At 46.5% G+C, this 12043-nt stretch overlaps 1 protein-coding gene across 10 annotated transcripts in view; it reads left to right on the forward strand.

Annotated features, from left to right (window-relative positions):
* The first annotated feature begins 553 nt into the window (after positions 1-553).
* RAPGEF1 (Rap guanine nucleotide exchange factor 1) overlaps positions 554-12043 on the forward strand; it is a 90831-nt gene continuing 79341 nt past the window's right edge. For 4 of the 10 annotated variants that reach the window (XM_006754179.2, XM_015567864.1, XM_015567873.1 and 1 more), the window contains exon 1: positions 556-721. In XM_006754179.2, coding sequence (XP_006754242.1) covers positions 658-721 — 64 coding nt within the window. In that variant the 5' untranslated portion in view covers positions 556-657. Of the gene's footprint in view, positions 722-9499; positions 9506-12043 lie in introns of those variants that run through there. The other 6 variants (XM_015567836.1, XM_006754178.2, XM_015567847.1 and 3 more) reach the window with 4 other exon arrangements.

Raw genomic sequence — 12043 nt, forward strand, 5'->3', positions numbered from 1 at the left:
ATGTCCAAACTGGAGTGGAAGATTAGAGCTTGAGATTACAAACTCTTCGCTGTTTGTCCTCTGTGGTCTTTTCTTCTTTGGAAACGGGTGTAGCTTGCATTTTGGTGTTTGTTTGTTTTCTCTTGGAAACAGGACTAATGAATCAGTTTGCCTTCTCTGACGAACTCTCTTGTGATGCACACTGGCCTGAGGTGAGAACCTTAAACAGAGGGCGGGACCTTAGGCTCTGTGTGACAGTGTTTCTCCCGTGGCACTCCCAGAATTGGTCCATTTTTAACTTTTATCTTTTTGATCGCCTGATGCCCCACTCAAGAAAAGCAGTATTGAAAGTGTTTGGAAATACAGTTCATTCTCTGAGGCGGCTGCGGTGCCCGTGAGTAATAGTGTCAAAGGAAGGCCAAAGAAAGAGCTTAATATAGACCATTACTGAGACCCACCGATAGGTGACAACACGCCTTTTCTTCTGACTTCCTCCCTGGAAGTACAGGGAGTTGGAAAGGCAGGAAGCAAAGACCTTTCAGAGTAAAATTCAAGTTTTTCTTGTAAGGGTTGAGATGTCCCAGAGATGAATCAGTCCGCTTTCAGCTGCTGACTTGGTGCTACTGGGTGTTCAGCAAAGACATCTGGGCTTGAAGGGCTCTGTGATCCGGCTTTAGAATGGGCAATGCTGTTGAGAAACAGAAGCCCCTGCCCCAAAGCCATCTGTGTCCCTGGAAACAAGGTAAGAACTGGGCTCTGTCTCCAGGAGGAAGGAAGGTGGCAGCCTTTGGTAGGAATACTTGGACCCAAAATCAGAGCTAAACTGCCTGGGGAAGTACCTTCAGTTCAGCATAGGTTAAAGAAAATTAACAGCTATTTCTAAGGAATAAAATGGCTCATATCTCAATATAATCATGGCGCAGTGTAGCACCTGTCTGTTGGTTAAAAATGTTTAGATTCAAAAAATATTCCATGTAAATATTTTTATATCCAGGAGTTTGAATCTTTTGTGAGTTTGCTGTAGAGAATGTTACTAATAGCTTTTAAATATATAGATCCTTTCTTCTTAGGATTCAGAGTACCTTCTGTAAAGGAATCTCATTTATCCAGCCTGGCCACCCATGATGTGGGTCAGCAGCATCTAGTAACACCTACTCTTTGTCTCTAAGGGCTGTGTTAGTGTCAGCTTTGAGGTGGAGGGAGCCAGCGAGGCACAGAGCAACGCTGGGTACTCCCGGAGCTGCGGGCCATGCAGCGTGTCCCAGGGCAGCTCCATCTCCCAGTGCATGCGCTGCGCTGCCCATTTTCACTTGTTAATCCAGCAGACCAGCAGCAGTGGGCAGACCTGGTAGGCATGTCAAACTGTCAGAATGGTTCCCTCGGGACTTCAAGCCCTGGCTGTTTTACCTCCACTTGTCACACAAAAACCCAAAAAACCCAGAGCTAGCATTTGACCTGCAACAAGACAGTTTGCTTACTACTGTGTGGATGTGTGCTGAAAGAAAATGCTGGGTTTGTGAACAGTAGTCTTCTGAGATCAAAGTATGGATAATTATTTTTAAGGGAAAAGTAGATGGGAGGCTAATAGATTGTGAAGTTTCAGCCCCTCTGACTTTCCATCGGCCATTCTTTGTCCATCCAGATATGTTGACAGAGGTATTTTTAGTGGTCCTTGATCAGGTCCTTGTTCGGCTAGAAGAGTGATAACACATTAGGGGGCGTTCAGGAACTTAGAATATATACTGGGTAGTAGATGATGTTTGGAACCATTGCTAATTTTTTGATGCACAATAATGGTAATGAGTCATGTAGGAGAATGTTCTTTTTTGGATAGTCATGCTGAAGTATTTAGGAGTAAAGGGTTATGCTCTCTATAATTTTATTCTAAAATGATTCAGGTCAGTGAATGCATACATACATACACACATACTTACAGATAAGCAAAATAGGATAAGTTTAGCAAGTGTTAGAATCCATCTTAATGGATCTATGAAGTTTGTTACATATTTTTAAATGTATTTTACTTTAAAACAAAAACCATTTGCTTACTAGGACAGCCTAGCAGCACCCTTCAGGAGAATGGGTCTTAGTCACTGAGGTGGTCGAGTGCAGCACGCTTCATCAGCACCACGTGGGCTGGTGGCTCTGGCTGCAAAAACAGCATTGGCATTGATCCCATAGCGCCAAAGCACCACTTTGTAGCAGGAGTTTAATATGTTTACTTACTTTCAGATTGCCTCTGGTTTTCCTTAGAAAAATGTCTAGAAGTTAAAACATCTTAAAATTTCCATTGCAGCAGATGGATTTACAGACAAAATTAAAGAAAGCTTTATGGTTTTTGTTGTTATGATGTTTAGTTGCATTCAGTAATTTTAATGAGAGCAGTTGTAGGGCTGCTGTTGATAGTAAAGATTTCAGGCTCCATAGGGGAAGAAGAGCAGCTCGTTGCCCCCGATTGCTAAGTCTTGGTGGTCCCGATGCCAGGAGCACGCCTCTGCCGGTGCCGGGTTTGTTTGTGCCGGTCAGACTCTGGGACAGCACTTTGTCTCCCAGCCAAAGTCCATCCAGCCCTGCCAGGGACCCACGGTAACGGGTGTGTCCTGCAAAGTTTATCTGTTTGTCGTCTCTAAGGGTTGTTTATCTTTTAGAAATTTGATTTTAAAGCAGTATTTGGAAACCAGATTTAATTAATCCTAGGCACCACCCTGACCCTGACCCTGAGTACATTTTCCTCAGTCTACGCTCCTGAGGTTGTGAATCTCAGCGGATGGCTGATGGCCCCAGGGCCTCAGCACGGTGTCAGCCTGCTTTAGGGGCAAGTGGACGGTAAACTGAGCACGTCCTCATGTGCATTTGCTCCGGGAAGCTGGGACGGCCCAGGCTGCCCCGACTTCTGTTCAGTGGCCTTATGACTCATTGACCCAGACGCCTCAGAAGACATGCTCTCTCAATCAATCTCTCTCTTTTTTCTTTCTTTTTCAGAAATAATTTGAAGGTTGCTTACAGTGGTCATTTTGGCTTTGGGCAGAGAAGTTTCCTTGGGAATTAAAAATTGCAGAAGTAATTGTAAATTGAATTGTTATCTCCTTCAGAAATCCCAGCAGCTCTGGGCGATACCAGCCTGTTCAATGGAAATGTTAATGATTTGCATGTTTGTACACAGTGGGTGTGAGCTAACCAAATTAACACCCTTAGTGGAAGAGCTGACTATGCAAAGTGCCTTTTCCTGGCGGAGCTGAGGGATCTGCAGTGCTGGGAAGGCTGGGCGAGGTGGGGGAGGGGTGGGGTGGACTGTTGAGAGGCAAGGATTTGAAGGATTTCCATGTGCTCCTGGTCCCTGTGCTATGGGGGCAGTTTTGTGACGGGTTGGATTCCAGTGGGCAGCGGTGTTTAGACTTGCCTCTGCAGGCTCGGTGCTGAGGAAGCCTCTGGGGCTGCTGGGTGCCTGTGTGCCAGGTAATTAATATGATGGCTTTTCTGGCCAAAGCTGAAGCTGCCCCCCACCCCACTCCCCTACCCCCCCAGCTGTTTTCTGGTCTTTATCCCATTGCTGTGGGCCGCGGTGTCTGGTATCCTCTTCTCAGGCAGCACTCCAGAGAGTGCACAGCTTGTTGCTTCGCTCTGGCCACCTGGCTCAGCGCCTTCTATTTGTGTCCTGGTCGCTGCATCAGATTAATAATAACATGTCCCTCAAAGCACCCTTGCAAGAATTAAATGAGATCATTTGTGTAGAGGGGTCATAGCTTTAACATACAGTAAGCACTCAGTGATTAATAGTAACTCGGATCATGCATCCCAGCTAGCAGTGTGCATTTCATTAACTCTGTTTCCTTCTCCCAGTTGACGGGAACACATCCAGATGATCTCAGAGGTGTCTTTGCAGACTGCGAATCAGTGACCAGCGGCTGTGGCCACTGCCACTCATATCTGCGTGCTCCCCAGGTGGTCAGGACCTGCAGAGGCATCATGCTGTTAGCACCATGGTCACGGAGGCTTTTTACGGTGAATTTCTTTGAAAATGGTTATTACAGGATCAGACATAACTGAACTGTTCCTAGTTAGCTAAAATATTAAACGAACCAGGACAATCCATTTTCCCATTCTGAGTACAATGGCGTTGAATGTTGTTTTTTCCCATAATTCCATCGTGGTGAGAGCATGGCCTCTGGAGCCTGGCTGGCCATGGTTGATCCCTGCTCCTCTGGGTTCTAGTTGGCTCATCTTGCCGGTTACTTAACTTCTGGGCCTTAGTTTCCTCATCTGCATATAGTACCTCAGAGGGTGGCATAAAGTGCTTAAAATAATGCCTGGCACGAAGTAAGTGTTTATTATTGTTGTTATTCCTAGGTTAAATACAGAGAAACTGCATTTTCTTTTAGTTGTAAAAATGTTACATTAAAGAAAAATTTGAAAATATGAACAAAATGCAAAGAAGAAAATTCATGTGAGTGTCTGCATCTAAAGAACTTAAAACAGAGTGAGCAGAAGTATTAGTTGTGGGTGTTCACTGTCTCCAGAGCATTGTACATGTATTCATGTTTCATGTCGCTGTGTCATGTGCAAATCGTTTCTTTGATTTCATGCCTCCGTGTGGTCTTCATAGCTACTGTGAGGGCTGTGACAGCCCATCATGCTGGTGTTCCATAATGTGTTCAATCACCCACCTGCTGCTGGATATTGGAACTATTTCCCCTATTTGCTGTTGTAGGGAAGGCAACAATGCGTAGCTTTATTCATATATTAGAGGCCTGATTCACGCAACCCTGGCTGCCTCAGCCCATCACAGCCCCGGCTTCGTCTGGAAGGTCATCCAGAAGGACGTCTGAAAGGTCGTTTGGCTGTCTGGTCTAATTATAATGTTGCGCTTTTATTATTATAGATGTTTGTGATTCCACTGGACAAGTTCCCAGGACATTTTCATGAGTGACGGTTAAACATATCAGTTAGCCACTACCACATCGGCGTTGAGTATTACCATTTTGAAATTGCTTCTCTTGTAAAACTTAAACTGTATTTATTAATTCTATAGTGGTGAGTTACTTGATGGCATGGTGCTCAGAGAAAGGGCATTGGAAGTTCAAAAGCCATTATCAGTGCTAGGAATCTATTTCTGTTTCAGAATTCTGCCCCCCCCCCACACACACACACACAGTCCTTTGCATTGGACTTGGCTCAATCTCAATCTCATTCAAGTGCTGTGTTTCATAGAAAAGAGCCGTGAGACTTCACTTGAGGATACCATTTACCATCACAGCTTTTGTCTTCTGCCTCCCAGGGAGCAATGATTATTAAGTACTTCAATTTTCTCACATGAAGGGGACAGAGTGAGCCCAGACGTGTTATTAGCACTGTTAGTGTGATGCTTACGTTAGACAGTGTGACTAATGACCCAATGTGACTAATGACTCCACTCTTCCTCTTCGCCACTTCTCTTGAGGGCTGATTCCTTACCATTTTCCACAGCTTCTTGTACATGATGGGGGCACCAACTCAGTTGTTATTAAAATAGATATCCTGCTATTAAACAGCTTAAGAGGGTGGTTTAAATAGACAACTGCAGAGCATCAGGGTGTTAAAATAAATGTCATGAACAAAGATGATGTGTGCACCTCTTCATTGGTGAGATTCGGGGCCATGTTTGGAAGTGACCATAAATAGGGTTCGGGTAAGAGAGGTGTTCAAAGCGGAGGTTACGTGACATGCTGATGGAATCATAGTCTTGAGCTAGAAAGGCACAGTGAACAGGTTCTAAAATGATTCCGTAATTTTACCAATGAAGAAAGTGAGCTTAGAGAAGTAAAGCAACTTGTCTGAAGTCCTGCCGCTCGTCTGTGGCGTGGTGTCTCCTGTGGCAGGACAGTAAATAACAGTGATTAATAAGGTAGTAATGTGGCCCGGGGCCGGTGGCTCAGTTGGTTGAGCATCGTCCCATGCACCAAAAGGTCACCGGTTTGATTCCTGGTCAGGGCACATACTCAGGTTGCGGGTTCCACCCCTAATTGGGGTGCATGCAGGAGATAACCGATTGATGTTTCTCTTTCATATCAGTGTTTTTCTCTCTCTCCCCCCTTCTCCTCTCTCTCTCAAATCAATAAAAACATTTTAAAAATAAGGTATGTAATGTTAATACAAAACATACAGCATATTGTATATGTCATGATTATATATTTTATAGGTATATCTTTGCATTATAGAATATAACATGTTTAGTATGATATATTTTAGATGTAGCTATCATATACACAGTATATAATGACACAATAATATATGTAATAGTTATACAGCACTAATCGATTGGTCTGTAATATTGCCATTTGATGAAAGTTCACTGTATGCCAGACGTGATGCTGAGAGCTCTGCTGTACCTTGAGGGCTTCCATAGTCGGTGTTTTTGTTAAGTGAAAGATCAGATGTAGGAAATGGAAACCATAAATGTGAAGGAATTTTTCTCATGAGAAGTGTGGGGTGTTGTTTTGGGTGTGGGTAAGAAAGGGGAAGGAAACGTCACTTTGTCATCAGATATTTCCAAATTTAGAACAATATCTGTGCCTTACCATGGGCTTTAGGATACGCTTTACCCTGGGAACATGCATAAAACACATTTCCATGTTTGGCTCTTTCTTTTCCAGCTGCATAGAGGGTGTCACCATTGTTTAAGATAGTAACAATGGCCAGTGGTCACTTTATAATTACCTTTTGGCGATTGCTTTTAGGGCACTTGATTTCGGAAGTCACTTCTGAAATACCCAGATGACTTTCTGGGGACCTTGTGGGCCACAGTTGAGGAATTTGCCCCAGGATGGTTCATCTGTGTTTAGTGGATGAACTTCTTAAAGGGCCAAACAGTGAATACTGTAGGCTTTGCAGGGCCAAGAGGCAAAATGAAGACTATCATGTAGGTACTTGTATAACCAGCTAAAATGAAACCACTTAAAAATGTGAAAACCGTTCTTTGCTTGCCAGGCTATAAACAAGCAGCCTGCACAAACTCCCAGGAGGCTGGAGGCATTCAGGCCGTGGGCCGGGGTTTGCCAACCCCTGCTTTCCGAGGTCTTCTTAGTTCAGGTGCTCTCTGCTGGCATTATTACCCTGGGACTGAGAAGCAAGTTACTCATTAGCTACCAAAAATACCTTCAAATTTCCAGGCCAGAGGAGGACTTAAATATCATCGTCCAGCTGCCTCCTTTTTATAATTGGGATAGCTTAGCGGAGCCTTCTGCTTTCTAGTCTGTCGCATGCCCATTTGGGTCTTTGTCTATAAGCATAGTTCTTATCAGTACATGCTGAGAAAACGGATGATGAGAGGCTTGAAGAACCTGGTGCTATTGAATGTAGAGGCCGTAAATAGTCTTCCTTTACCATTAAATGGGACACTACTAAAAAACTCTACCGTCATTCGTTTATTGATAGATGGGTGCTCATTCATTCAAGAAATATTTGTTGAATGGGTCCTATGTCAGGTGCTGTTCTAGGCACGGGGACACCTAATGAAAAATGAAGACATCATGCCCTCCGGAGTTCACTGTGTGTATATAAACAGGTAAATATAAAGTCTGTTGGGTGACAGGCTTCATATGGAGAAGAAGGCGGGGAAGGGGATAGGCGGTCCCAGGCTGGGTGACGGGGGTAGGGAGTGCCCAGTGGTGAGGAGTTGGAGGAGAGTGCTGCAGCTGTCTGAGCAAGAGCACGCTAGGAAGACTGACTGGGTTGAGGGCCTGCGGTGGGAGCTCCCACTTGTAGGAAGACCACGAGGCCAGTGTGGCTGGAGTGGAGTAGACTCGGGGGAACAGATAAGAAATGAGGTTAGGGATGCCCGGCCGGAGTGGCTCAGTGGTTGAGCTTTGCCCTATGAACCAGGAGGGTTGCCTGGGTTGTGGGCTTGATCCCATAGTGTGGGGCATGCAGGAGGCAGCCGATCAATGATTCTCTCATCATTGATGTTTCTCTCTCTCTCTCTCCCTCTCCCTTCCTCTCTGAAACCAATCAAAAAAATATGTATATTTTAAAAGAGTATATTTTAAAAAAAGAAAAAGGTCAGGGAGTAGCAGATCGTGTAGAACCCTGCAGGTAACTGTCAGGAGTTTGAAGGGAGAGTAGTGGGGTTTGCTGAAGGGTGGTGTGTGGGGTGTGAGAGGAGAGGAGAGGGTCAGGAATGACTGTGATGTTCTGGCCTAAGCGGCTGCTGCTATAACAAGCAGGGTGCCAGTGGAGCAGCGTGGGGGAAGATCGGGAGTCGTGTTTGGTACAGACTGGGTTTGTGGTTTCTAGTAGAGATCTGGAAGGAGGCGGCCGGTAGGCAGTCAGACATAAGAATCGGGCGTTCAGAGAAGAGAAGTCAAGTTTTTTGAGTCTTTGACATGTGAGGCTGGATGAGATTACAAAGGAAGTGAGAGAACAGGGCACTCCCGCATGAGGAGGTGGAGATGTGAGCGACCCTCCCATAAGGTAGGAGGGAAAGCAGGAGACTGGTGCCCTAGGAGCCAAGTGCCGAAAGCTCGGAGCAGGAGGGAGCGAAGGTGACAAAAGATGCTGACTTGAGCCAAGTCACATGAGGTCTGAGACTTGACCATAGGATTTAGTCACATGGTGGTCACCGGGAACCTTGACAAGAAGGCCCAGTGCTGTGTTGGGGGGAGGGGGTTTAAAAGAGAACGGGCAGAGAGGACGGGCAGTGAGCATGACGATTCTTTGAGGAGCTTTGCTGCAAGAGGGAGCAAAGACAAGGAGATGGTTGTTAAAGGTAGTGGGGTCAGGGAAGGCTTTTTAAAAGGGAGGAATAATGGCGTGATTGGATGCTAATGGGAATGATGCAGTAGAAAAGGAAACGCTGATGGCTGGGAGAATTACCAGACAAGAGAAAAGTGGTGATTACAATAGCTGCTTGTCATTGAGTAGCTCTAGCAGTCAGTGCGTGCTAACAAATCACCCCAGTGTTTAGTGACTTAGAACAACAGCTATTTAGTTGCTGCTTCTGCGGTGGCAGTTTATGCTGGGGTCCATCGTGTCTGCTCAGCTGCTGGAAGGGCTCATCTCTGTGTCAGCAGTGTGCCCGGGACCCTGACCTCTGTGATCTGACAGCACAGCCCTTGAGTTTGGTGCAAGAGCCTCAGTGTTTCTCTGTCCCCATCCTTACAGTGTCAGAACCTGTTGGCAGCAGGACTTGAGCAGCTGCCTCCGTTAGCTCCTTAGGAAAGCAGCTGGAGAGATGGTCAGTGTGGGTGCTGATGTCACAGTCTCAGAAAAGACGATACCTGGTTGGCAGGCAGAGACTATCATGAAGATATTTTTTAAAGCTGCTTGATTTACCTGCATTACTTTGCGAAGGTGCCCAGGAGCCTTGTCTTCCTTAAAGCCGCTGGCTCAGGATCGCAGCGAGCTGGGAGGGAAGGATTCTCTGACCGCTTGGACAAGGGTTGTAGGAGAAAAGAGCAGTCAAGGACGACTCCAAGGTTTTGGCCTGATTATCTAACTATCTGGATGGAGTCGCCGTCAGCTCCATGGGGACGGCTGGAGTGGCAGATCGAGAGTTCAGTTCCAAGAGCTTGTTATGTTCCCGTGGAAATTACAGTGGGCAGTTGGAGAGGTTAATTTATTACAGCCCATGGACTTAGGGTCTTCAACTTCATTCTCTCCTATAACCCTTCTTAATTGAGAAAGGCAGAAACCAAATCAGCCCCCAGGTGAACACCTAATTACGCTCATATAAATATATGAAAGATCAGAGCTGTGATGGAGGGGTTAAGCAGAAGGAGCGAGCATATTCTAGATCAGGGGTGGCAAACTTTTTGACTCGAGGGCCACAATGGGTTCTTAAACTGGACCGGAGGGCCGGAACAAAAGCATGGATGGAGTGTTTGTGTGAACTAATATAAATTCAAAGTAAACATCATTACATAAAAGGGTATGGTCTTTTTTTTCAATAGTTTTATTCATTTCAAACGGGCCAGATCCGGCCCGTGGGCCATAGTTTGCCCACGGCTGCTCTAGACTGTCTGGTGGCGACTTCACTTTGACTTTAGGACTGATTTGACGCTCTTGTGTCGATGCCTGGTTGTGTAGTGGAGTTGCATTTTATGTGGGCGCAGGGGTTGGGTTTGAATAAAAGTAGACGACAGCAGTTGTGTATGCTCAGAATTAACCTTGAAAATCCTTATTGGAGACCAGCAAAGTCCCTTCTCCTTCCAGCATTGAACAGAATGCTGTTTCTTACAGCAGCGTCTGCCAGCCACCCAAGGTCAGTCCCACTCGGCTCCTTGTATTCTTACATCAAGTTTTATTTGAACCCAGTCATGCCCATCCTGTACATACCAACTTTGCTGCTTCCCCACTAAAGGGCAGAGCAGAGCAGTGTAACAGAGTGGACCCACAGAGCTGCAAGTACTGACTCTCTTCCCGTTAAAGAAAAAGCTCGCTGACCCTGCTTAGAGGAAGCATAGGAACTAGCTGTATATTTAGGCACGTGTTGTAAAAAGAAAACTGTTATCTTTAAACAGTAGAACCTTGTTAGTGAAGTGAGACATTCATACCACGGAGGCATGAAAGAACTGAGGAGGTGGCATCTCACCCCTCCTGCCTCCTTTCACCTGGGCCATCTGCTCATGAAGGGACAGGGACAGCGATTTGCCTAAAATAGCCTTTCCCCCTCCCCCTTCCTCTTCCCCCCTGTCTGCTCTGCTCTTCCCTGTCCCTGACCGAATCCATCGGGTTCATGAAGTCTGGCAGGCGCTCTCACTTCCGTCTTCGGCTGATGACTAGCATGCGTACGGTGCTTTTCACCACCCGAAAGCCAAATGATGTCGTAGTGATTTCAGCAGAGAAAAGTGGTAAGAACAACATCTGACACGCATTTGAGCATCTTGAACCCAAAACACCATCTTGCCGCTCTCCACGCCGCGCCGACATTGTAACTGGTGATGGGGTCTCAGGAAACCATTGTCCGTATGTTCCGTCAGTATTGTTCACCAGGATGTCCAGGGAGTTTCCTTTTATTTGCATTGAACTGTAAATTTGGTTCGATTTGATAGTTGTACAGGAGCTATGAGCATGTGGCAGGCAGACTGTCGGGTGACCTCCTGGCTGCTGTCTCCCGGTGTTCACACCTTTGTCTAGTCCTTGAGCGTGGCTAGGCCCTGACTCACTCACTGCTAATCAGAACGTGGCGGAGGTGGTGGGCTCTCTCAGCCCTTCTTGGGAGTTGTTCTGTAAGACTGTCACGCTAGCTTGGGAGAAGTAAGAGGCTCCTCATCTCAAGCGGCCATGGGCAGCCTCCAGCCTCCAGTCAGCAACGTGCCAGGGCCCTTCACCTGATAGCTGCAAAGACATGAATTCTGCCAACAGTGAGGGCGCTTGGCCACGGGCCTCCCCTGGTCAAGCCTCCACATGCGACCTCAGCCCTGCCAACGCCTTGGTGCAGCTCCTTGGAGCTGAGCCTGGACCCTGACCCACAGGGATTCCAAGAGAGTAAATGTGCAGCTTTTGTTACCCAGGAGTAGAAGACTATTACAAAGCATGGGGAGGACACACCAGTTTTCATTGGTTCATTGGAGGCACAGTGCACGGATTCGTACACCAGTGGGGTCCCTCAGCCTGGCCTGTGGGGATTGGGCTGTGCACTAGACCTCTAGTATGCATATACAATCTTTGGTTAATCTCTTCCTGCCCTCCTCCTCCCCGCTTCCTTCTGAGATTCATCAGTCTGTTCCATGTTTCCATGCCTGTGATTTCCACTCCTGCGTTGAGCATCTGCCTCCTGGTGGTCATTGTGCATTATAGCTACCGGCCAGTCAGCCGGTTGGCTGGTCACTTAGGCTTTTATAAATATATAGGTAGTTACCATTATAAAGTTCATGCTACCCTGGGAATCTGCAGGAGGGTTTTTTTGCCCACAGCCTTTAGTCTGGCTGGCATGGCTCAGTTGGTTGAGCATCATCCCATGAACAAGAAGGTCAGGGCTCGATTCCCCGTCAGGGCACATGCCTGGGTTATGGATCCCCAATGGGGGGTGTGCAGGAGGCAACTGATCGATTCTCATCATTAATGTTTCTATATATCTCTCCCTCTCTTT

The sequence above is a fragment of the Myotis davidii genome, unplaced genomic scaffold (genome assembly GCF_000327345.1).
Source record: "Myotis davidii unplaced genomic scaffold, ASM32734v1 scaffold651, whole genome shotgun sequence".
NCBI lineage: Eukaryota > Metazoa > Chordata > Mammalia > Chiroptera > Vespertilionidae > Myotis > Myotis davidii.